Source organism: Salvelinus sp. IW2-2015, linkage group LG37 (genome assembly GCF_002910315.2).
Source record: "Salvelinus sp. IW2-2015 linkage group LG37, ASM291031v2, whole genome shotgun sequence".
Taxonomy (NCBI): Eukaryota; Metazoa; Chordata; class Actinopteri; order Salmoniformes; family Salmonidae; genus Salvelinus; species Salvelinus sp. IW2-2015.
The window spans coordinates 1,665,887-1,693,199 of record NC_036876.1 but is presented as its reverse complement, the minus strand read 5'-3'; the positions used below and the strand labels follow the sequence as shown (position 1 = coordinate 1,693,199).

At 41.8% G+C, this 27,313-nt stretch overlaps 1 protein-coding gene across 1 annotated transcript; it reads left to right on the top strand.

The window, feature by feature from the left end:
- The first annotated feature begins 7,935 nt into the window (after positions 1-7,935).
- Positions 7,936-17,525, top strand: LOC111960131 (E3 ubiquitin-protein ligase TRIM21-like). Its single transcript, XM_023982036.2, has 9 exons — positions 7,936-7,995; positions 9,667-9,878; positions 10,282-10,493; positions 10,668-10,827; positions 11,040-11,135; positions 12,377-12,610; positions 12,959-13,106; positions 14,800-14,826; positions 15,007-17,525. Exons 2-9 carry the CDS (start codon positions 9,669-9,671, stop codon positions 15,543-15,545), a joined length of 1,626 nt encoding a protein of 541 aa, XP_023837804.1. The 5' UTR covers positions 7,936-7,995; positions 9,667-9,668; the 3' UTR covers positions 15,546-17,525.
- The last annotated feature ends 9,788 nt before the right edge of the window (positions 17,526-27,313 follow it).

Here is a 27,313-nt window from a genome sequence, read left to right as displayed (position 1 = left end):
CTAGAACTCCTCCACAATAAATGTCGACCGCATTATCTACCAAGGGATTCTCTTCGATCATAATCACAGCCGTATATATTCCCCCCAAGCAGACACATCGATGGCCCTGAACGAACTTTATCTGACTCTTTGTAAACTGGAAACCACACACCCTGAGGCTGCATTCATCGTAGCTGGGGATTTTAACAAGGCTAATCTAAAAACAAAACTCCCTAAATTCTATCAGCATATCGATTGTGCTACCAGGGCTGGAAAACCCTGATCATTGTTATACTAACTTCCGCGACGCATATAAGGCCCTCCCCGCCCTCCTTTCGGAAAAGCTGAACACGACTCCATTTTGTTGATTCCAGCCTAAAAACAGAAACTAAAACAACAAGCTCCCGCGCTCAGGTCTGTTTCAACGCTGGTCCGACCAATCTGATTCCACGCTTCAAGACTGCTTCGATCACGCGGATTGGAATATGTGTTCCGCATTGCGTCCAACAACAACATGGACGAATATGCTGATTCGGTGAGCGAGTCATTAGGAAGTGCATTGACGATGGCGTACCCACAGCAACGATTAAAACATTCCCAAACCAGAAACCGTGGATTGACGGCAGCATTCGCGTGAAACTGAAAGCGCGAACCACTGCTTTTAACCAGGGCAAGGTGACCGGAAACATGACCGAATACAAACAGTGTAGCTATTCTCTCCGCAAGGCAATCAAACAGGCTAAGTCCCAGTACAGAGACAAAATAGAGTCGCAATTCAACAGCTCAGACACAAGAGTATGTGGCAGGTCTACAGTCTATCACGGATTACAAAAAGAAAACCAGCCCCGTCGCGGACCAGATGTCTTGCTCCCAGACAGGCTAAATAACTTTTTTGCCCGCTTTGAGGACAATACAGTGCCACTGACACGGCCCGCTACCAAAACCTGCGGGACTCTCCTTCACTGCAGCCGAGGTGAGTAAAACATTTAAACGTGTTAACCCTCGCAAGGCTGCAGGCCCAGACGGCATTCCCAGCCGCGTCCTCAGAGCATGCGCAGACCAGCTGGCTGGTGTGTTTACGGACATATTCAATCAATCCTTATCCAGTCTGCTGTTCCCACATGCTTCAAGAGGCCACCATTGTTCCTGTTCCAAGAAAGCTAAGGAACTGAGCTAAACGACTACCGCCCCGTAGCACTCACTTCCGTCATCATGAATGCTTTGAGAGACTAGTCAAGGACCATATCACCTCCACCCTACCGGACACCCCTAGACCCACTCCAATTTGCTACCGACCAATAGGTCCACAGACGAACGCAATCGCAAACCACACTGCACACTGCCCTAACCCATCTGGACAAGAGGAATACCCATGTGAGAATGCTGTTCATCGATACAGCTCAGCATTTAACACCATAGTACCCTCCAAACTCGTCATCAAGCTCGAGACCCTGGGTCTCGACCCCGCCCTGTGCAACTGGGTCCTGGACTCCTGACGGGCGCCCCCAGGTGGTGAGGGTAGGTAACAACATCTCCACCCCGCTGATCCTCAACACTGGGGCCCCACAAGGGTGCGTTCTGAGCCCTCTCCTGTACTCCCTGTTCACCCACGACTGCGTGGCCATGCACGCCTCCAACTCAATCATCAAGTTTGCGGATGACACTACAGTGGTAGGCTTGATTACCAACAACGACGAGACGGCCTACAGGGAGGAGGTGAGGGCCCTCGGAGTGCGGTGTCAGGAAAATAACCTCACACTCAACGTCAACAAAACAAAGGAGATGATTGTGGACTTCAGGAAACAGCAGAGGGAGCACCCCCCTATCCACATCGACGGGTCAGTAGTGGAAAGGTGGAAAGTTTTAAGTTCCTCGGTGTACACATCACGACAAACTGAATTGGTCCACCCACACAGACAGCGTTGTGAAGAAGGCGCAGCAGCGCCTCTTCAACCTCAGGAGGCTGAAGAAATTCGGCTTGTCACCAAAAGCTCACAAACTTCTACAGATGCACAATCGAGAGCATCCTGTCGGCTGTATCACCGCCTGTACGGCAACTGCTCCGCCCCAACCGTAAGGCTCTCCAGAGGGTAGTGAGGTCTGCAGAACGCATCACCGGGGGCAAACTACCTTCCTCCAGGACACCTACACCACCCGATGTCACAGGAAGGCCATAAAGATCATCAAGGACAACAACCACCAAGCCACTGCCTGTTTCACCCCGCTATCATCCAGAAGGCGAGGTCAGTACAGGTGCATCAAAGCAGGGACCGAGAGACTGAAAAACAGCTTCTATCTCAAGGCCATCAGACTGTTAAACAGCCACACTAACATTTAGCGGCCGCTGCCAACATACTGACTCAACTCCAGCCACTTAAAAATGGGAATTGATGGAAATTATGTGTAAAATGACCACTAGCCACTTTAAACAATGCCACTTAATATAATGTTTACATACCCTACATTACCCATCTCATATGTATATGTATATACCGTACTCTATACCATCTACTGCATCTTGCCTTATGCCGTTCTTGTTTACCATCACTCATTCATATATCTTTATGTACATATTCTTTATCCCTTTACACTTGTGTGTATAAGGTAGTAGTTGTGGAATTGTTAGGTTAGATTACTTGTTGTTATTACTGCATTGTCGGAACTAGAAGCACAAGCATTTCGCTACACTCGCATTAACATCTGCTAACCATGTGTATGTGACTAATAAAATTTGATTTGATTTGATTTGATTTGATTTGTCCAGATGGGATAGGGCAGTGTGCAGTGCAATGGCGATTGCATCGTCTGTGGATCTATTGGGGCGGTAAGCAAATTGAAGTGGGTCTAGGGTATCAGGAAAGGTGGAAGTAATACGATCCTTAACTAGCCTCTCAAAGCACCTCATGATAACCTGGTTGTAATGCTGGTGAGTTACCGCCACTCTTATATCCATATTCTTTCAGGCTGCGTGTAACAACACAAAACACGTTGTAGGCTAAAAATGTAAGAAATAACACACAAAAAAACTAAGTACTGCAAAGTTGCTCAGGGGCAGAGCTGCCATGTCTGTCAGCGACATCTTCCTAATAGGCCTATGGAAAGTCCAGGAAACTGTAGCCTACTGTCTAGATAGGTTACATGGAAACTGGACACTAACTGTACGTCTATAACCTCTCACATAGCCTTATTATAAACTCCTGCAGAAAAAAAAACATTTCTTGAATGAAAATGATACACCAAATGCAGGCAGAATTTGGACTTGGGAACAGTAGAGGAGAAAAGTGATTTCTTTCTTTCTGCATCTTAAGAGAATACAATGCTCAGTTTGACACCATCTGTTGAGGTGCTGTCTTCATCATAAAAGCTGATAGCATTTCAACCACATAAAGTAGGCTATTTGTATTTGTATTAAAGATCCCCATTAGCTGCTACCAAGGCAGACACCTTGGTGCATTCAGCTTGTCAACACTTCTTACAAAAACAAGTAGTGATGAAGTCAATCTCTCCTCTTTGAGTCATGTACATGCATATTATTAATATTAGCTCTCCGTGCGCATTTAAGGGCCAGCCGTGCTGCCCTGTTCTGAGCCAATTGTAATTTTCCGAGGTCCCTCTTTGTGGCACCTGACCACACGACTAAACAGTAGTCCAGAGCTTGTAGGACCTGCCTTGTTGATAGTGTTGTTAAAAAGGCAGAGCAGAGCTTTATTATGGACAGATTTCTCCCCATCTTAGCTGCTGTTGTATCAACATGTTTTGAACATGACAGTTTACAGTCCAACAATTCGTCACCTTAACTTGCTCAATTTCCACATTATTTATTACAAGATTTAGTTTAGGTTTAGGGTTTAGTGAGTGATTTGTCCCAAATAAAATGTGTTCAGTTTTAGAAATATTTAGGACTAACTTATTCCTTGCCGTAATTTCTGAAACTAGCTGCAGCTCTTTGTTAAGTGTTGCAGTCATTTCACTCTCTCTGAAATAGACACACTGGCTATACTCAACGCTAGTGGCATGTCATTAGTAAAGATTGAAAAAAGTAAGGCTCCTAGACAGCTGCTCTGGGGAATTCCTTATTCTACCTGGATTATGTTGGAGAGGCTTCCATTAAAGAACACCCTCTGTGTTCTTTTGGGCAGGTTACTCTTTATCCACAGCAGACTATGATGGATAATGTCAAAGGCTGCACTGAAGTCTAACAACATACAGCCCCCACAATCTTTTTATCATACATTTCGCTCAGCCAATCATCAGTCATTTATGTAAGTGCCGTGCTTGTTGATGTCCTTCCCTTTAAGCGTGCTGAAAGTCTGAAAGTAAAATTGCATTGTATCTGGTCAAACATTTTTTTCCAAAAGTTTACTAAGGGTTGGTAACAAGCTGGTTGGTCGGCTATTTGAGACAGTAAAGGGGGCTTTCCTATTCTTGGGTAGCGGAAGTACTTTTGCTTCCCTCCAGGCCTGAGGGCAAACACTTTCTAATAATTTGTTCACTACTTCCAAACTCACTAATGGGTGCATGCTAAATAGTAACTGGAATAAGCAATTTCCAGAAATGTGTCAAGTGCAGCGTCTGTTTGCTCCTCATTACACACCACAGACCAACAAACATTATTTACATCAACAACATAGGAATCACTATTGTGTGACCTTTTATTCTTAGACCAGCCTTTGGAACTTTGGTTTTCCTATCTATGGCTGCTATATTGTGATCACTACATGCAATGGATTTTGATACTGCTTTAAAGCAAATTTCTACAGCATTAGTAAAGATGAGATCAGTACATGTTGATTTTATTCCTGTGCTGTTTGTAACAACCTTGATAGGTTGACTGATAACCTGGACAAGGTTACAAGCAAGCACTAGTTACAGTTTGAAGCTTTTTCTTGAGTGGGCAGCTTGATGAAAGAAAATATACCTCTCTGTTGATATCACATCCATTATCAAGTACTTCACACATGTTATCCAGAGACTGTCTGCTAGACATTGGTGGTCTATAGCAACTTCCCACCAGAATGGGTTTAGGTGAGGCAGATGAACCTCAAGACATATTACTTCAACAGTATTTAACATGAGATCCTCTCTAAGCTTTATAGGAATGTGGTTCTGAATATAAATGGCAACACCTCCACCTTTGGCATTTCTGTATTTTCTGTAGATATTATGTATTGCTACCACTGTATCATCAAAGGTATAATCTAAGTGAGTTTCAGAGATTGTCAGAATATGAACATCATCTGTTACTAGCAAATTATTGATTTCATGAACCCTGCTCCCGAGTGGCGCAGCGGTCTAAGGCACTGCATCTCAATGCTAGAGGTGCCACTACAGAGCCTGGTTTGATCCCGGGCTGTATCACAACCGGCTGTGATCGGGAGTCCCATAGGGCGGCGTACAATTGGCCCAGCATCGTCTGGGTTAGGAGAGGCCGGGGTAGGTTGTCATTGTAACAAGAATTTGTTCTTAACTGTCTTGCCTAGTTAAATAAAGGTTAAATAAAAACACATTGTAACGTGGGCTATTTTTTTAGCATTTTCTACTAGGGCACACCGCCTCAGTGCTAGCTATATAACTCTAGCTGTAAGATCAGCAGAAGCATTCAGGGCAGTAAGAGGGACATAAATTAGGTTACTTACATTGTGTCTTCCAACGCCCCTGGGATAATGTACATTTGCTTAAGCATTATGACAACTCAGCGACACAATGGTAGGGATTAACTGAGCTGGGCTTGGGTCAGTCATTGTCTCAACGTTCTCGGCTGCCCTTCATAATATTATTGAATCCCACATGAACTATCATAAACTCAAATTCCTGATGTAGGTTTAAAATGTTTGGGAGCAGCTTATTAATGTCTTGTGCTCATGGATAGCACAATGTTTTTGCTCAGGTACTGAGACATTTCTCATCATTGATCTTCCCAATACAATGGCCGGAGAAGGAGATGGAGAAATCCACCCATTCCTACCCCTCACACAATTCGTTGAACCTTTCGCTGCCCCCTGGGATAGATCCAAACCTCCCATAGCAGGCAGTGCCCCGTCAGATCCAGAGAGAGGGAAAGGTTCCAAACTCGACAACAAAGCCGCTGCTGGAGTCAGCGTAGCTGAAATCAGCACAGCCGTCGCAGACACAGGCAATCCCAACGATAAAGGCACCGGTAGAACAGGTACAGCGAAGCTATAACTGATGTCAATCTGCTCCGAACCTCTCGCACGCGTCCCGTCTGCTTAGCAGCATGCCGCTGCCTTCGGTTTCCACGACTTGTGACATGGGACCAGCTCTGATTGAAACAATCCTCTTGCTGTTCTTTGTCTACTCCACTACAAGATGGAGGAGGAGAAGCAGATGGAGACGACTTCCTTGGCAGGCAAGTTCCAGGAAGCACAGGCCATTCGGATAGGGACAGATGACAAGGCGGGGAAACATCCATCAGCCCCGAGCGGCGTCCAGCTACAGGAGTCGAGATCTGAAACTTAACTGAAATCTTATCAGAAACACGTTGAGTCGTTTTCACAGCTTTCTTTTTCCTTACCATCGGTCAAAATGATGTCATTTGGACATTTTGTACATAAAATAAAAATGTTTGATGACAGAGAGAACTTTACTGATATAACTATATAGACTGAAGCATTCATTCTATCAAACTATTACATTATTCTGTTTCACAGTTTTTTTTTTAGTCTTCTATGGCAACATATAATGACAATAGAGAAGCTACATGTATCTAACTATAGACACGTTGACTAACAAATAGCCTACCAAAATGTCAAATTATAAGCAGGAACATATCTTACTCAAGCAAAAAAGAAATCCTGCAACCGCTGTCAAAAAATCTTTCTGCCGTCTTTGACTGTAGCTTATAGCGTATTGTCTATATTTGCGGGTTAGGGTTGTGTGTGGGCCTCAGATTTTGACTTTATTACATATAGTCAGGCTGTTGCAGATGGGTTATTAGCAATTGCGGGTGAACAAACAGCTGACCCGCGCACCACTAAAATGTATGGCTTCTTATAATTTGACCAGAGGAAATGTGAAGATGTTTAATTATTTTCAACTTTGCCAGAAAACAGTATGACCTACCAATCAAGTTTTACACAGGGTTGTCACCATTTTGTGATTGTGCAGTTAGCAAAGTTTGTCTTTGTCTTGTGTAAATACTGCAGCTTGTCGTTAACGTAACAGAATGCCAAAGAAAGACGTTTGACTTTCAAGCATCAAACACACACACACACACACACACACACACACACACCACACATCACACAGGCATACCTACACACACACACACCACACACACACACACAGCACACAGTCTTGTACAGCTAACCTTGTGGGGACATACAATTCAGTCCCATTCAAAATCCTATTTTCCCTAACCACTACCCTAAACCTAAACCTAAACCTAACCCTAATCCTAACCCGTACTCTTACCCTAACCCTAACCCTAACCTTTACCTAACCTAACCCAAAAACCTAAACGTTTATCCTAACCCTAGCTCCTAACCCTAACCTACTACAACTAATCATAGCTCCTACCTTAATATTTAAGATAATTCTAACCCTAACACTAATTCTAACCTATACCCTAAACCCCCTAGAAATAGCATTTGACCTTGTGGGAGACTACAAAAATCCCCAGCTGGTCAACTTTTTGTTCGTTTACTATTCTTGTAGGGACTTCTGGTCCCACAAGAATAGTTAAACACGTCCACGTACACACGTACACACACACACACACACACACACACACACACACACACATCCACACACACACACACAACAACACACACGACATCACAGGCCACACACACCACACCACACACACACATGTTTGAGTCATAGAGCCATCACACTGAAAGTTACTGCATGTGTAATACTAATGCAGGGAAGGGGTGTGTATTTATTATGTTTTAGAAAGATGAAACTCAAGGCAGAAAAAGAAGAGAGAGTATTAGAAGATCAAATACACAGAGACATATAGGAGCTGAAGTAAAGGAAGATCGCATCAGCTGAAAGGTAGTACTCTTTTCTATAGTAAAAACCGATTGTATGACTTTTATGTGTACATTATGCTACCGTCAGGATGTGTTGACATAGGATGTGTAAAGGAATGTTGTTCAACTGTCATGTATTATTGATTGTTTGTTATTGACCACGTACAGGTACCATAAGATGTAAGACAGTTTATAGACATGGTGGACATACTGTTTGATAGACATATTATACTTTGAAGGACTATGGTAAAATCTACTTTTATTGTTAGTTTGCATCAAAACTAGCCAACAATTAGCCCATTCATGAAATAGTCAAAAGTAGGTCAGTAGGAAGGTAGGTCAGTAGATGGTAGGTCAGTAGTCGTAGTAGTGTCAGTAGGTGTAGGTAAGTGTTAGGTGTACAGTAGGTAGGTAGGTAAGTAGTGTAGGTAGCAGTAGGGTAGGTAGCGGTTTTAAGGTGGTGTGTTTAGGTAGGTAGTGTAGGTAGTAGGGTATGGTTACAGTGGTAGGTAGGTGGGTAGGTAGGTAGTGTATCAGTAGTTAGGTATTGGTAGGTAACAGTAGCTAGGTAGTAGTATAAGTAATAGGTAGGTAGGTCCAGGAGGTTAGGTCAGTTAGGTAGGTCAGTAGGTAGGTAGGTAGGCTACAGTAGGTAGGTAGGTCAGTGTAGTAGTTCAGTAGGTAGGGTCAGATAGGTTAGGTAGGTAGGTACAGTAGGTAGGTAGGTCGAGTAGGTAGTAGTAGGTTCAGTAGGTAAGGTAGGTTCGTAGGTAGGATTGTCAGTAGGTGAGTGATAGGTGCAGTAAAGGTGCAGTAGGTAGGTCAAGTAGTAGGTAGGGTAGGTTACACGTTGTAGGTAGGTCAGTAGGTCAGTAGGTAGGTCAGTAGGTAGGTAGGTAGGTAGGTACAGTAGGTAGGTAGGTATACACACAGTGTCTTAGAGTCATCTCTCGTTATATGGGTGTGTCAGTGGTCATACCATATGTGGGCATACCTATATGTCTCACTGTGAAATCTCATTTGACTGATGCAATACCTCAATAGACAATGTACTGTAGACATCAGGATGGTGTTGTACTGTTCCTGTACCAGTAGAGGGCGACCAAACACTGTTCATTTTAGTGCCTCAGTTACACAGCAAAGTTGTGACTATTCTGTAAAGCAGCGTTTTCCAAACTCTTCCTGGGGACCTCATGGGGTGCACGTTTTGGTTTTTGCCCTAACACTACACATCTGATTCAAATAAAAAACGTTGATTATTTAAATCAGCTGTGTACTGCTAGGGCAAAAACCAAACTATGCACCACCAACAACACATCTCTAATATGCGCTTTAGTCTCTTAAAGGGGCAATCAGCAGTTGAAACAATAACAGAGTGTGATTCCCACCCCTGTTTCGGTATAAAGCTTATCAGTGGGGCTGGAGAAATGTAACCACTCCTAAATTCATAGACAGACCTATGGATGCAAGGGCTGACCATCCATTATATCAAGATGAAAGTTTTAACCATGTTTTGAGGATACATAGTGTTTGTTTCCAAACATTGGAGTAAAACAATCTTATATTTTGGGTTCTGATGGAGTACTACAGTTTAACTAAGCTCATGAGGCATTTAAAATGATGTTGCAACTGCAGACTGTCTGTTTAATGAACAATGAATAATTAATCTGACATCTGTAACATCCCATATCAGACATGGCCTTCTCATCTGCAGTCTCCATCTCCATCAACACCCCTGTCCTGATTGAGCAGCACCTCAACTGTTCCATCTGTCTGGGCCTGTTTAAGGACCCGGTCACCACCCCCTGTGGCCACACCTTCTGCCAGACCTGCCTGGAATGCAACCTCCACTTCAATGACCTCATATGCCCCGTCTGCAAGGAGCATCTAAGGAGGAACCCACAGGTGAATTAATGCCAGATAAAATCAATATAACACTTCCTGTCTCAGCCATTTTCCCCTCTACATCAACCTGTTGTTTGGGGGGGATGTATTGTACTAAAATCAAATCAAATGATTTGTAGACTAACCGAGCTGTATACTAACAGGGAAATGCTTACTTATAGGCCCTTCTCAACAATGCAGAGAGAACAAATTTAGAAATAGTAGAACAAATATTACACAAGGAATAAATACACAATAAGTAATGATAACTTAGCTATATGCACTTGGTACCAGTACCGAGTCGATGTGCAGGGGTACGAGGTAGATATTTACATATAGGTAGGGATAAAGTGACTAGGCAACGGGATAGATAATAAACAGTAAGAGCATCAAATTGATAAACAAAGCACAATATCATCCACAGGTGAACATCATCCTCAGTACTCTCATTCAGGAGTTGAAGAAGGCCCAGGAGAGGAAGCCAGGGGAGTATTCTGGAGCTCCAGGTGAGGTGGCCTGTGACGTCTGCATTGAGAGGAAGCTCAATGCCCAAAAGTCCTGTCTGGTGTGTCTGGCCTCATACTGCGAGACTCACCTGGGCCCCCACACCTCAGCAGGCAGGCTGAAGGGCCACAGGTTGGTGGCCCCTGTGGATGTCCTGAATGGCTTGATTTACTTTAACTTTATTGATTCTTGCTAACAGTTCACAATAAAACTGTAGAAATACAGAAAATTGCATAGAAAAAAACTTCATCAGAAAACACACACTTAGATGGATAATATAGTGTACTGTTTAAAATGTATAAACAGGCTGGTGGCCCCTGTGAAGGACCTGGATGGGAGGGCGTGTCTGACCCACGGTCGTCCCCTGGAGCTGTACAGCAGGGCAGAGGGGCGCTGTGTCTGTGCCCTCTGCGTGGAGGAGGGTCACGAGGTCATCTCCGTGGAAATGGAGTGGGACAGGAAGAAGGTGTCATATTTTCAATGGGTTTTCATGCTGTCATATATTCAACTGGTTCAATAAATTCTGTAGATGTTTCGTTGTGTTTAAAAAGTGTGTAGTATTGAGTGTGTCTGAATGAGAGTGTGTATTGAGTGATGAAAACATAAAATAACCTACCACAAAACTATGAGATAGTTTCATTGTGTGTGTGTGTGTGTGTACATGTTTGTATGTCCTAGGGTAACCTGGGGAGCACCAAGGCTGATATGCAGGAGAGAATCCTGGAGAGGGAGAGAAAGGTGGAGGAGATCAGGGTGTCTGTGGAGCAGTGCAAGGTGAGGCCTGGTTAAGTCAGAGTGAGGTACTACCTGTTTACTTGCAAACACAGAGATGGAGGACTGTAACAGTGACATATTTAACCATGAGACAGGCGGAGAGACCTGTTGCACATAGACAGGGAGAAAGAGAGACCTGTTGCACATAGACAGGGAGAAAGAGAGACCTGTTGCACATAGACAGGGAGAAAGAGAGACCTGTTGCACATAGAACAGGAGAAAGAGAGACCTGTTGCACATAAACGGGAGAAGAGAGACCTGTTGCACATAGACAGGGAGAAAGAGAGACCTGTTGCACATAGACAGGAGAAAGAGAGACCTGTTGCAACATAGACAGGGAGAAAGAGAGACCTGTTGCAAAATAGACAGGGGAAGAGAGACTGTTGCACATAGACAGGGAGAAAGATAGACCTGTTGCACATAGACAGCGAGAAAGAGAGACCTGTTGCACTGACAGGGAGGAGAGAGACCTGTTGCCATAGACGGGAGAAGAGAACCTGTTGCACATAGACAGGGAGAAAAGAGAGACCTTTGCACATAGACAGGGAGAAAGAGAGACCTGTTGCACATAGACAGGAGGAAGAGAGACCTGTTGCACATAGACAGGGAAGGAGAAAAAGAGAGACCTGTTGCACATAGACAGGGACAGGGAAAAGCGAGACCTGTTGCACATAGACAGGGACAGAGAAAAAGACCTGTTGCACATAGAAGGACAGGGAGAAAGATAGACCTGTTGCACATAGAGAGGGACGGGAGAAAGAGAGACCTGTTGCACATAGACAGGGGACAGGGAGAAAGAGAGACCTGTTCACATAGACAGGAAGAAAGAGAGACTGTTGCACATAGACAGGAGAAGAGAGACCTGTTGCACATAGACAGGGAGAAAGAGAGACTGTTGCACATAAACAGGGAGATATGAGAGACCTGTTGCACATAGACAGGGAGAAAGAGAGACCTGTTGCACATAGAGAGGGAGAAAGAGAGACCTGTTGCACATAGACAGGGAGGAAGAGAGACCTGTTGCACATAGAGAGGGAGAAAGAGAGACCTGTTGCACATAGACAGGGAGAAAGAGAGACCTGTTGCACATAGACAGGGCGAAAGAGAGACATGAAACACAGACAGTGAGACAAGCACAGAGAGAAAGTTAAAGTGAAAAGTGAGGCAGACAAAGACAAAAACACAGGAGGGAGAGAGACATTGAGTTAATACTGAGTTGTTGTCCACCATCCATCCTCTAGGCCCACATGGACAGGGAGAGGAGGGAGATTGACTCTGTGTTCAAAGCAGTGATAGCAGCTGTAGAGGAGACCCATCTAGATGCTCTCAGGCCCATGGAGGAGAGGCAGCAGGAGGTGGAGAGAGAGGCAGGAGAACTCACCCAGGAGCTGAAGAGAGAGATCAGAGAACTGAAAGAAACCATTGGTGAATTGGAGGATGTTGCTGACCTCAAGGATCACATTCACTTCCTGCAGGTGAGTAATTTTACTTTGACATAACCCTTTTAATATATGATCCACACATGATCTCCACTGGCACCACACTCTGAACATTCTGCAAGCTGTTCCGATGTTAGTTGATGCATGTGTTTGTGTACCAGTATTGTGTGAAATACAGTACATGGAGTGTACTAGACTGGAGTGTCTATTGTCTGTCTAAAAATGGTTGAATTTGAATTTCATAATAATGATACAGTGTAATGAAAAACAAGTGTTCAATGAACTTTGTCATCTATCTCTGTTAATGTGTCTCTCTTTCTCTCTATTGATTCCTCTGTCTCCCTCTCTTTCTTTCCCTTGTCCCTCCATCTGTCTCGCCACCAGACTTTCCCATCCCTGTCGGGGCTGTGTGATGGCAGAGACTGGACTGAGGCCTCCATTGATACTACACTCTCCTTTGGCACCATGAGAAGCAGCTGGTCGACCATGACGGAGAGAATCAAGCACGAGCTGGAGAAGCTCTCCTCAGTTGGTAAAAGATTGAGACAATATAAACCGTACTAAAAATAATACAGTTGGAGTCGGAAGTTTACATACACCTTAGCCAAGTACATTTAAACTCAGTTTTTCACAATTCCTGACATTTAATCCCAGTAAAAATCTCCTGTCTTAGGTCAGCTAGGATCACCACTTTATTTTAAGAATGTGAAATGTCAGAATAATAGTAGAGAGAATGATTATTTCAGCTTTTATTTCTTTCATCACATTCCCAGTGGGTCAGAAGTTTACATRCACTCAATTAGTACTTGGTAGCATTGCCTTTAAATTGTTTAACTTGGGTCAAATGTTTCGGGTAGCCTTCCACAAGCTTCCCATTCCTCCTGACAGAGCTGGTATAACTGAGTCAGGTTTGTAGGCCTCCTTGCCCGCACACGCTTTTTCAGTTCTGCCCACAAATTTTCTATAGGATTGAGATCAGGGCTTTGTGATGGCCCCTCCAATAACTTGACTTTGTTGTCCTTAAGCCATTTTGCCACAACTTTGGAAGTATGCTTGGGGTCATTGTCCATTTGGAAGACCCATTTGCGACCAAGCTTTAACTTCCTGATTGATGTCTTGAGATGTTGCTTCAACATATCCACATAATTTTTCTACCTCATGATGCCATCTATTTTGTGAAGTGCACCAGTACCTCCTGCAGCAAAGCACCCCCACAACATGGTGCTGCCACCCCTGTGCTTCACGGTTGGGATGGTGTTCTTCGGCTTGCAAGCCTCCCGCTTTTTCCTCCAAACATAACGATGGTCATTATGGCCAAACCGTTCTATTTCTGTTTCATCAGACCAGAGGACATTTCTCCAAAAAGTATGATCTTTGTCCCCATGTGCAGTTGCAAACCATAGTCTGGCTTTTTTATGGCGGTTTTGGAGCAGAGGCGATATAGGACCACAGTTTTACTGTGGATATAGATACTTTTGTACCTGTTTCCTCCAGCATCTTCACAAGGTCCTTTGCTCTGAAGTACATTCATCTCTAGGAGACAGAACGCGTCTCCAGAACGCGTCTCCTTCCTGAGCGGTAGGACGACTGCTTGGGTCCATGGTGTTTATACTTGCGTACTATTGTTTGTGCAGATGAACGTGGTTCCTTCAGGTGTTTGGAAATTGCTCTCAAGAATGAACCAGACTTGTGGTGGTCTACAATTTTTTTATGAGGTCTTGGCTGATTTCTTTGGATGTTCAAATGATGTCAAGCAAAGAGGCACTGAGTTTGAAAAAAGGCCTTGAAATACATCCACAGGTACACCTCCAATTGATTCAAATGATGTCAATCAGCCTATCAGAAGATTCTAAAGCCATGACATAATTTTATGGAATTTTCCAAGCTGTTTAAAGGCACATTCAACTTAGTGTACACTTCTGAACCCCTGGAATTGTGATACAGTGAATTATAAGTGAAATAATCTGTCTGTAATCAATTGTTGGCAAAATTACTTATGTCATGTACAGAGTAGATGTCCTAACCGACTTGCCAAAACTATAGTTTGTTAATTAACAAGAAATTTGTGGAGTGGTTGAAAAACAAGTTTTAATGACTCCAACATAAGTGAATGTAAACTTCCGACTTCAACTGTAAATAGTATAGGACTACTTTCCAGTGTTTTTCTGTTTAGCTTGATATGTTGCAAGTACCCTGACAGCCCAAATATGTGATTTCTTCCACAGAACTTGAGAGGATCCTGAAGTTTGCAGGTGTATATTTTTTTTATTTCAGTGTAAAACTACATTAGTATACAAATATTTTAGAGTACATCTCAACCACATTCATTTTGTAGTAGGCCACATGTTAACCTCATTCAGGCCAACTGATAGGCCTTATATATGCCCATATATCTTTTCATATCAATAACAACCATATATGATGTTATTCAGTTGATGTGACATTGGACCCGGACACAGCAAACACACAGCTGATTCTATCTGAGGACGGGAAAGAAGTGAGAGATGGAGGGAAGATACAGGACCTCCCTGACTGTCCGCATCGCTTCGATCACTTCGGCAGCGTCCTAGGACACAACAAGCTAACCTCTGGGAGATCATACTGGGAGGTGGATGTCGGGAACAAGACGGGTTGGGATCTGGGAATAGCAAGAGGAGATGCAAACAGGAAGGGGAAGCTCTCTGTGAATCCTACTAACGGTTACTGGGCTATAGTGAATTATAATGGTGCCAAATACGGAGCCTTGGGGGACCCGCCTTTTCTGTTGTCACTGAGAGAAAAGCCCCAGAAGGTGGGGGTGTTTGTGGATTATGAGGAGGGGTTGGTGTCTTTTTATGATGTGGAGGCTAAGGCTCACATACATTCTTTCACTGGGTATTCCTTTATTGGGGAAATATATCCATATCTCAGCCCACATCTTCTGAATGGGGAGGAGAACTCAGACCCACTGGTCATCACCAAAACAGGGTGATGTCACGCATTGCTCAGCCTTATAGGTGAAAGACATTCACTTCAGGTTAGGATTAGGATTAGGGCTACAGCTAGAGTTAGGGTCGGGTTAGGGCTGTGGCGGTCACAAAATGTTGTCAGCCGATGATTGTCAAGCAAATAACTGTCGGTGTCAAGGTAGTTCACTGTTAATTAGCATAAACACATTTAGCATCTCCTGGCTTCCACACATACAAGCAACTGGTGCAGACCTTTGGAACATTAACATTTGAAAAAGTCTAATAAGTCCATGTAATATAGCCTACAAATTCACAATAAATCCATGATTTATTTTAGACAGGTCTAAAGAAGCATGATATGAAGAAAATGTAGTCTATTTCAGAAGAACAGAAAAGCATACTTTGAGATGTCCTTATGTTAGGTCCTGATCTGGCTACGCCAAATGGCTGTGGGCTACACTAGTTCATTTAGCAGACAAGATTTGCTTAGAATTTCGTTGCATTATTGTATGAAGAATAAAATTGAACAAAGCTGAATAAAATAGAAAGGATATTTTCTCCAATAGATTTGAGGAAGTGCGCACATGTGGCTATTTTAGGTTTAGTGGTTAACAAAGAAATAGGTATTTCTATATGCTTAAGAGTTATTCATGTAACTTTAATTGTTCTACAAACGTTGGGCTATATGTTTAGATGTCTAATACATTGTAAGGCTGCATGATGCGACTCTAATGATTTGAAAAAAGTTGCTTGAAAGGCATGAGCTCTGCTTAGTTTTTTGGTGCAGGCTGTACACACTACATCAGTGACTCATTCACAATATGACAAGCACTTGATGTCTCGATTTTTACAGTGGCATTCCCTTTCTGTGGCCGTAATGCACCCTAAAAAATGTCATTCCTTTTGCAGCCAGTAGCCGTTGTGCCCTTCTCCCTGAGTGCTGCTTGCTCTGAATCACCTGTCACTCACATGGCTCTCCATCACTTGATCGGGTCTTTCTCACAGGCTACAAGTGAAGACCGACACTTCGGGGACACAACTGCAACGTGTCCTTATCCAATTCCGAGGTTCATATTTAAGTTATTGGAAGAACTGTCCACATTTACTTTTCGTCAGCCAACAAGATGAGTAGGCCTAACGAACAGCAAAAGCACTAGCCTGTGTCAATCTACTATCCCCCATAGTGCAAAAGTCAACCTATTCTGTTCTGTGCGATAAATAAATATTCCAAACATAGTCTGGGCCAGTTGTGGGATGTGATAGATCCCAAATTAATACAACCACTAGCTTCTAAAAACCTTTTTTACGCAATATGACTGACCCAACAGATCAGAACGTATAGCTTAAAATGTTAGGCTATTAGGCTATTTATTCACATTATAAGCGCATCAATGCGCACATGGTAGTAGGCTATAATTAGCGGAAAACACATCAAAAGTGACCGCAAATGCAATTATGCTTGTAATGCTTTTATTATAAAGGTGCATTTTTCTGGTGAAAATTATCTTACCCAAACTGTAAACTCACACGCTGCTAATGTTTGTCAGTTAGGCTTTACACCCCGTGTAAAGCGGATTAATGTACTTAGTTTTAAGAAGTTATTTGGCAACTTTATATAGAGCTATGGGCTAGGCTACATGAGGTGTGCGACTATGATTAGAAAAAGTCGCAAAAAAAGTAATTGTTTCTTATGCTGGGCATCATTCTCAAGTGATAATATATAATAGGCTAATATTGTCACCCATCAGACTATTCTTGATTTAATCTTTACATATACTAAATAATACTTGTATGACATTTGTTTTGATTGAGAACGCACCACTATCATGCACCTGTATTACAACAGGGACAGGGTGAAAACATGTCATCTATGCACTTAAAGAGCAACTGGAGGATGCTTTTGACATGGTTCATTTTCATTCCAGTCAGGTAGGCTATACTCCTGTTATAAATATAAGCAACGTGCTTAATATTAGGAAGGTGTTACAATGATGCTTGTACGAACTCGAACCCAGTCGCAGAGAAACACAGCAAGCAGAGGTAAGGGTAAATCCAGATCTTTACTAAAAGTCTTAACAGAAACAAGGCAACCACACAAGAGTGCACTAAACATAAGAGCTAAGCAAGGATCCAGGCCAACAGAGGAACCTAAATAGCCAGGCAACCAGGTGAACAGAGGGGGCAATCAAACACAGGTGAAGCCAATAAGAAACAATCAGGGTAACCTGGAAACTAGAAACAAGGTACGGGTGCCCTCCAGCAGTAACCTAAGGAAACACACTCAAAATAAAACAGAAACTGTAACAGAAAGTTGAGAAATAAATATAGTAGGCCTAGCCTATAGAAAGCTGATGTAATCCTCCTCTTTTTTTATAGAGCCCATCACTCTTTTCTTGCGCAATTGCATAGCCTATAGAAATGTTGTGCAACATGAGCTCATGGACTTGCATGAAGTGTTTGATTAGATTCGATTACATTTGCATTGATGTCAGAGTGATTAGATGGACAATAGAGTGCTTAGTACCAGGCAACTAGCAAGTTTGGTAGACTACTAATTACCAGCAGAAAGCATCAGAACTTGGAGAAGCCTAATTAACGTGACTAAACGGTCACATGGAAGTTGACTGCCTTCATGACTTGTGACCGCCGGTGTTGCGGTAATACGGTCACCACAACAGCCCTAGGTTGGGTTAGGGTTAGTATGGTGTTAGCAAATTGTCAATTCAATCAGATACGTATTTTGTCTATCTTTTTACTTTGTTACACATTGATTAAAATATTTGAATCAATTGCATATTGTGGAAGGACCACCAGAGGGCAGGCTGGGCTCACCTATAGTAGCCCAACAAGGCATGGGAGACAAGGTAACCAGAGGCAATTAAGCACAGCTGACACTACTAATGAGATATTCTCCTTCCCCTATAAGAGAGAGTATGGAACCAGTAGTGAGGGGGAAGAACTATCTCTGGAAGATGGCCACTGAGACAGAGGAGCTATCTATGAAGAACCATTAAGACGGTGACAATCCCGTGACTTTTGTGGTAGTTTAAAGACAATCGTATTGTGTTCCTGTTTGATCTGGAGAAGAAGATTTTCATTGATTATGTTGGAGTGTTTGTGTTGACCAAATGCCCTCAATATAGAACTGTGTTCAATCAAGAAAACCTACTCCTGTCTCGTTTGTTCCACCTTCCCGCTTTAGAGTGACGCCCAATTACTTGGTCCGCTCACAATTATATATAACCATTGAGTGACTACGTTTTGTATGAAATTAAAACTCTTACTGGCATTACAAAGCATAAGTGTATACATCCTGAACCCTCTGTGTAGGCCTGTGTACTGTAGATTTTTGCTGACAGGCCTCTTATTCACACAGGAGCAAGTCAACAAACAATTTAACACCCACCCAAAATAGTTACACTGGCCATCTCTGAAGTCGCACATCAATTGCTGTTAACTCACAAAGCACTTTTGGGGCAAATTAGGTCATACACTGCACTGCTGAAGCTATACTTATAAAGTCATGAATAAATCAGTATAGCTATTGTGGCGGTTTTGGCGCCAAGATCTTTGTAAGACAGGGTTTATACATACAATCACACACCACCAGTCCAAGTGAAGGGTTAAACTGGTTTATTAATCAGGCATCAACAGCGTTCTTGATATACGAAACTGAAAACAACCAGAGTAAACACTTTGTCGCCAGTGGAATGTCCTTCAATCTTGGTCTTTGGGGGTTCAATCCTTGTTGAAATCATAATTTCCTTTCTCTTTAAAACCTCCTTCTCCACCGTATGCTTTGTCTTCTCCAATCACCTTCCTACTGCTTCACCTGCCGGGGTCAAAGAAAGAAAACCCACGGCGCGTTAAGTAGAGGCACTGATGGGTTTCACTTGTCTGCAGTTTGGCTCTGATTACAACTTGAGACAGGTGTGGCTGTTCTGCTGCAGTCTAGTTTTCCCCTGAGCTGTCCGTGATCCTGTCTCTGGGGAATACTTCACATTGCTATCCGTGGTCCTGTCTCTGGGGAATACTTCACATTGCTATCCGTGATCCTGGCAGCCAAAAAACAAAGAAACCTCGCAGGCACATAACATAACGTCCATCCACCACACAACCCCTGACACTGCTACACTATACACTACGTAACATCAGTTATTGTCCCGACGTTGCCCTGTTGGTGAGGTTTATGACCCCCATAAATACCTTTCCCCCTTTCTACTCTACAGATGTGACTCTTGGAAAGCCTTTGTTAACATAGAGAGAGTCTGGTAACATCAAAAGGGTGGGGAACAGAACCATATTTCGGTAATCCAACCAGTTGAAAATATTACTGGTACTTAATGGTACTTAAAGAATATGATGTCAGATCAGTTGTTGTCTGAGACATTATTACTGATGATAGGGCGACAAACTGTATCTTGGAAAGTCTACACATTCCAGTTATCAGACTCACATGGAATTGTTGTGCAATTGAAATGTTTAAATATGAAACTATGTGAAAAGATAAAATGTAATTTTAGCTTCTAAATGAGAATGGTTTTCATAAAGTAAAAACTCTGCTCACTCAGTGGCCCCGCCCAAGTGAACAGACATTGGCTGTAAACTATGAAACACGCCCTTCTCTCCTAACTACATAAGCGCCTTTATGAAAGCTAAGACGATAACCTAACAAAATTAGCATCGTGTTCCGAGGATGTGAGGACTGCTGTACATACGTTCAAAGGGCTAATTTCAAAGTGGAGTTGACCATCGACACGCTGGAAGGATGAATTTCAACTATACCAGCCAGAATATAGCATGAGCTTACCTCTACTGCTTCTCTCTCTCGGATCCGGGATCCCCCCATCAAAAAAGCTGACTAGCATAGCCTAGCCTAACGCTACAGGGATATCATATAATACAATTTTCATGAAATCACAAGTCCAATAGAGCAAATGAAAGATAAACATCTTGTGAATCCAGCCACCATTTCCTATTTTTAAAATGTTTTACAGCGAAAACACAATATGTATTTCTATTAGCTAACCACAATAGCAAAAGACTCAAACGCATATTTTCATAATTTTTCTACCGCATAGGTAGCTATCACAAATTCGACCAAATAAAGATATAAATAGTCACTAACCAAGAAACAACTTCATCAGATGACAGTCTTATAACAGATATATTGTATAGCATATGTTTTGTTCGAAAAATTTGCATATTTCAGGTATAAATAATAGTTTTACATTGCAGCCACCATCACAAGTCTCACCAAAGCAGCTAGAATAACTACAGAAACCAACGTGAAATACCTAAATACTCCTCATAAAACATTTATGAAAAATACACGGTGTACAGCAAATGAAAGACAAACATCTTGTTAATCCAGACAATATTTCTGATTTTTTAAGTGTTTTACAGCGAAAACACAATATAGCATTATATTAGCTTACTACAATAGCCAAAAACACAACCGCATTCATTCAAGGCACGTTAGCGATAGCAAATAAACCAGCAAAATATATAAATTTTTTCACTAACCTTCTCAAACTTCATCAGATGACAGTCCTATAACATCATATTACACAATACATATATGGTTTGTTCGAAAATTTGCATATTTAGCGATACAATTCGTGGTTGAACAATGTGAATAAGTAGCCAAAATTCAAACAAATTGTCCGGAGAAATCTTGGAGAGGCACCTAATCTAATCAATAACTAATCATAAACTTGAATAAAAAATACAGGTTGGACAGCAAATTAAAGATACAATAGTTCTTAATGCAACCGCTGTGTTAGATTTTTTAAAATAATGTTAGTACACATACAGCTTACGTTATAGCGAGACAGCGCCGAAAATAATGGCGCAATATTAGTCTAAACATTTTCGACAGAAATACGAATTAACATCATAAATGGTTCCTACTATTTGATGAGCTTCCATCAGAATCTTGTACAAGTTGTCCTTTGTCCAGAATAATCGTTGTTCGGTGGTAGAATGTCGTCTTCATCTGTGGAATTAGCTAACAAAGCTAGCCATGCTGCACAGAAGTCTCCAACTCACCAGAACGCATAAACAAAGAAAATACCGAAAATCGGAATAAACTGATATAAACTGATATAACTCGGTTTAAAATAACTACATTATGATGTTTTTAACACATACATCAAATTAAATCAGAGCCGGAGATATCTAACTTCTTAAACGATAGCTTTTCAGAGCGCAATGAAGACGTCCGTCTCGCGTCAGGCCAAACGTTGAAAAGACCAGACCTTCCGTTCCAATACGTCTTGTTCGGCCTCAGATTAGGCTAGAGACCCCATTCCAACTCTCACTGCCTACTGACATCTAGTGGAAGGCGTATGCAGTGCATGTCGACCCATAGATTCCATGCAAATTAATAAACTGACCCTGGAACAGAGCCCTCGATTTCAGATTTCTCACTTCCTGATAGGAAGTTTGCTGCAAAATGAGTTCTGTTTTACTCACAGATATAATTCAAACGGTTTTAGAAACTAGAGAGTGTTTTCTATCCAATAGTAATAATAATATGCATATTGTACGAGCAAGAATTGAGTATGAGTCAGTTTAATTTGGGAACGATTTTTTACAAAGTGAAAACAGCGCCCTCATATTGACAAGAAGTTAAAAGTATGGCAACTTGGTATGAACTTTGAACTCTTCTTCACCAAAGTAGTGATACCTCCTAGCCGTTGAGTTAGTAGCAGCAGCAGTAAACGTGGGCTAGGAAAGGACGGACAAAGTATCTGCTCTACCACATGACGACGGTACTACAACGTATCCACTTTACCACAAGACATATTCTTCAAAGGACTAAGAGATCCCTGCTGGGCAACCCGGCCTTCCATCTACAACCAACGTATATCGAAGCGCAGCTCAGAGTAAATATTTCTTGCATTTTCCTTTTCCAAATGGGCGGTTATTTAGAATGCATAAGATTCTGTATTTACGATAGCATAGCTGAAATGGGTACGATAAAGACCCAAACCTTTTGTTCCTCAGTCTTCCCGTGCTTTCATTTCACCAAACCCCCTTTTTTTGTGTAACCGGCCGTCATATCTGTTCCGTCCGCTAGGGACGTTTTCTTGTATGACATAATTAGTAATCAATGTTTGAGCCATCCTGTGTATATGCAATTCTGTGTGATTATTTAGGTATTTAGTAAATAAATAATTAAACCAAATTTTGTATTGCTGATTCAACTTGTTAGCCAGGGTTTGTGAAGATAACCAAGAATTCTACGACTTTCAGATGAGACTGAATAAAGTGATGATTAATAATTGACTGCTATTGATGTAAAAGATTACCAGGTCTTTAAAGAGTTTATTCGGAAGATAACAGCTCTATAAACATTATATCGTGGTGCCCCAATTTTCTAGTTAATTACATTTACATGATTAGTTTAATCAGGTAATATTAATTACAGAGAAATTATTTTATAAAATAGCATTTCATATCACTTAATCTGGCATAGCAAAGACATGACTCTACTCTCAAAGTCATGTATTGTCAATATAGCTATACTCATATGAAGCCATGTATACTCAATATAGCTATACTCATATAAAGCCATGTATAATCAATGTGAATTCTTAACTGTGTTGTTATGATGTCATAAATCAGGGGTGTCAAACATACGGCCCGCGGGCCGGAACCGGCCCCCAAGGAGGTTCGATCAGGCCCGCAGGATAATTTGAAAGTGGAAAAAATGCATAAAAGACATGGAATTAATATTTTTAATTCGCTGCAATTCATGGATTATCCGCTAAGGGGCGCACTCTTTCCATCAGAGTAGAAGACAAGCCGCATCACTGAGACAGACTGAAAACAGCAGACGGTATCAATGCGCCATCTGCTGCTTGTTACGACGTTGTTAATACCTTGGTCTCTACCTCTCCGCTACACCCTCATTAGCCAAAATGTCGTTATCCAAACGGAGAAAAGTAGATAAGGAGTGTAGAATTTTCAAAGAAAAATGGACCACGTCCTATTTATTTACAGAGATGCACGGAAAACCTTCGTGCTTGGTGTGTTTGCAACAAGTTTCGGTATTGAAGGAATATAATATTCGACGCCACTACGAGACTCATCACAGCGAAAAATAAGACGGCTTGCAAGGACAACTGAGAAGAGATAAGATTAACGAATTGCTGGCGGGTCTGAGGAAACAGCAGTCAACTTTCATCCAGAGCCGAGAAGTCAGTGAAGCAGCGGTAAAAGCCAGCTACCTAATTGCTAGCGAAATAGCATTTCAGAATTTTCAGTTTTTCGCTCACCTTTCACAGTTAAAGCTTCTGATCTGCCGGTCGAAATTCAGCTAGAGATAATTGATTTGCAGTGTGATGCAGATTTGAAGGGCAAATTTGCCTCTGTAGGTCTGGACAGATTTTATCAGTATCTACTACCAGGGTACCCCAAATTAACAGCCCTGGCTCTGTCTCTTATACACATCTAGATGTGTATAAGAGACAGCTTAGATACTGTTTGCATTGAAAGAATACAGCTCTGTGAAGATGAATCCTTACTGTGGTGATTTAAAAAAATGTGCACTTTAATGTTAGTCAGCAGCTTCAAAACAAAAGTTGTGTGATGGAATTCTACTGTTCATACAACTCCATAAATTTTCAGTATGTATTGTATGTGTATGTATGTTTCATGTATGAAGTTTACAGATTTACAGGACAGGCGAACACTTTCTTCATTACACATTTAAAATCACTCTCCTTAGTTTGTAAGGTGTACGCAGGGATTACATTTAGATTTTATATGCGTATGTGTAAGTGGTTTAAAAATTCCTTTCTTTAAAAGTCTCATTTAATCTTAAAGTGCATTACTATATTTTTCAGTACCAATTAAAGTTTTGTGCCTTTGTACAATCAGTGGGATCAGTTGCAATGCATATTTGTGAATGATAAAAGTAAATTGCACATTTGTCTAAGGAAATATGAGGTGTTTCATGAAATGTTTTGTAAAAGGATAGTTCATTAAATTTCAATATTTTCCTAATGTTCTTGTGCTTCTTTACACCAAAACAAAGGAAAGACATGATATTTTGGTTATTTATAGCAGAGTATGGTATAATTTTAATGGTCCGGCCCACTTGACATCTCCCTAGGCCGTATGTGGCCCACGATGCGAAATGAGTTTGACACCCCTGTCATAAATACACAAACATAAGATACGAGAGTTGCAAAAATACATTTCTTCTGACAAATTAATTAGCCTAGTTATACAATTTAAAACCAATGCTGCTTGCTGGTAGACCTACAGCTACCAATTTCCTCTACAGTTTTTCTAATGTACAGTATTACGCATCTAAGGGCTTTATTTCCACAGTATTTCCATGCTATGGGGCTCTCTGTGTTCACCGTTCGTGGTGAATTACYCTGCCTCGATTGATTTTGTCTGAATGTCTGCCTGGCAACAGCGTGAACAGTATCAACGTCGGTTCGTGGGGTTTTGATTTACATTGCTCTCATTCTCATGTCAGTGGCACTGGCAGTGCGGAACATTTCAATGGCAGTTACTAATGTTAAGCCTCTCTCACTTAGTAGACGCCGGCGCGTATTCTCATTTGCAATTCCCAGTACTATTTTATCACGAATCAATTCATCTTTCAATCCCCTGTATTCACAAGTGGCGGTTCTTTCTCTCAAACGGTTTACAAAGTTGTGTACTGACTCACCCCCTTCCTGTTTGCAGCTACCGAAAACGAATCGCTCGTAAATTACGTTCCTGGCAGGTTTGAAGTAATTCTCCAATATAGCCATTGCATCACACTGTTGTTGTGCTGTGAGGGTGAGATTGTGGCGGTAGATATGCCTGCATTCCTCAGAGTTGTCGCTTGGACCTCGTTGGGTTTCTCATGTAGACCGGTCGCCAGTGCATAGTCCTCGAATTCATCCCTGAAGTTGTCCCAATTAGTATTCCAGTCCCCTGTGAGAACCATGGGATTTGGTGGCGGAATGTTCGCTGCCATAGCGATGGAATAGGAGATCTCTTTGCCTTCAGCCATCGAGGTAGGTAGTGATGCCAGCTAGCCAGCTAACAACGAGTTGATCAGTGTGGTGAGTAGGAAACGGCGTGTGTTCGCATATGGAACGTAACTGCGCCTATACTGTACTTAGCAAAAATAACAAACGTGTGGTTTTCAAGCCACTTCTGATACCATGTTTCAGTATGATGTGTTGGATAAAGGAATAAAGACAGACACCAATGTCAAGTTCAATAGCCTTGTTCATGCAATGTACAAATCCCTACACACGGAGTCCGGGAAACAGTCCGGCTAGTCGATTAACTATAAACTAGACTCTGTAATACCAACCTCTTGGTAAAGAATGCAATATCTTCTGTAATTAAAACCTGTTAGGGCTGCAAGCCCGATATCGGTACACTTATGACAACATCCAGCTCAAGTGCAGGGCGCGAAATTCAAAATCTATTTTTTTTTAATATTTAACTTCACACATTAACAAGTCCAATACAGCATTTGAAAGATAAACATCTTGTGAATCCAGCCAACATGTCCGATTTTTAAAATATTTTACAGCGAAAACACCACGTATATTTATGTTAGCTCACCACCAAATACAAAAGAGGACAGACATTTTTCACAGCACAGGAAGCATGCAGGTAGCATGCACAAAGCCAACCTAACTAACCTAGAACCAACCTAACTAACCTAGAAACAACTCCCTCAGATGACAGTCCTATAACATGTTACACAATAAATCTATGTTTTGTTCAAAAAATGTGCATATTTGAGCTATAAATCAGTTTTACATTACTGCTACCATCATAGCTACAGTCAGAAATAGCACCGAAGCAGCCAGAGTAAATACAGACACCAACGTCAACTACCTAATTACACATCATAAAACATTTCAGAAAAATATATGGTGGATAGCAAATGAAAGACAAAGATCTTGTGAATACAGCCAATATTTCCGATTTTTTAAGTGTTTTACAGCGAAAACACAATATATCGTTATATTAGCTTACTACAATAGCTAACACACAACAGCATTGATTCAAGGCAAACGGTAGCGATAGCACAGTTCGACAGATATATGATATAGCATCCCAAATTGGGTCCTTATCTTTGTTGATCTTCCATCAGAATGTTGTACAAGGGGTCCTTTGTTCAGAACCGTCTTTGTTTGGATCCAGAACGAACTATTTCCCTCTTGAATTAGCAAGCACACTGGCCGTGCGGCGCTAACCTCTCCTTCTTGAACAAATTCTTCCAACGCATCACATCTAAAGTCCCGAATAAATGTCAATAATATAATTAAACTATATTGAAAAAACATACTTTAGGATGATATTGTGACATGTATCAAATAAAATCGAAGCCGGAGATCATATTCACCTATAACGACGGTTTTCCAGGAGGCGATTCCAGGTCCAACTTCGCGCCTTCGGAAAAAAAAATAATGGCGGACCTCTCACTCCAAGAGGTTGTATTCAATCCCAGAACGAGATAATCAAGTCATTTCTGCTCTCACTTCCGCTTGACACCCAGGGGAAGGTGTATGACGTGTTTCTATAGTCCCAAGTGACATGCCCTTTTATAGACAAGCTCTTGAAGAGAGACCTCGCTTTTGGAAATCTCACTTCCGGATAGGAAATGGGCTGTAAAAAGAGTTCTGTTTCACTTAGAGAAATAATTCAAACGGTTTAGAAACTAGAGAGTGTTTTCTATCCAATAGTAATAATAATATGCATATTGTACGAGCAGGAATTGAGTACGAGGCCGTTTGAAATGGCCACCTCTTTCCAG

Bases quoted from the DNA above. Each gene is read 5' to 3' on its own strand.
- LOC111960131 (XM_023982036.2), top strand. From the start codon at position 9,669: ATGGCCTTCTCATCTGCAGTCTCCATCTCCATCAACACCCCTGTCCTG. The intron at 10,494-10,667 runs GTTGGTGGCCCC...ATGTATAAACAG, and splicing joins GGCAGGCTGAAGGGCCACAG to GCTGGTGGCCCCTGTGAAGG. The intron at 12,611-12,958 runs GTGAGTAATTTT...TCTCGCCACCAG, and splicing joins ATCACATTCACTTCCTGCAG to ACTTTCCCATCCCTGTCGGG.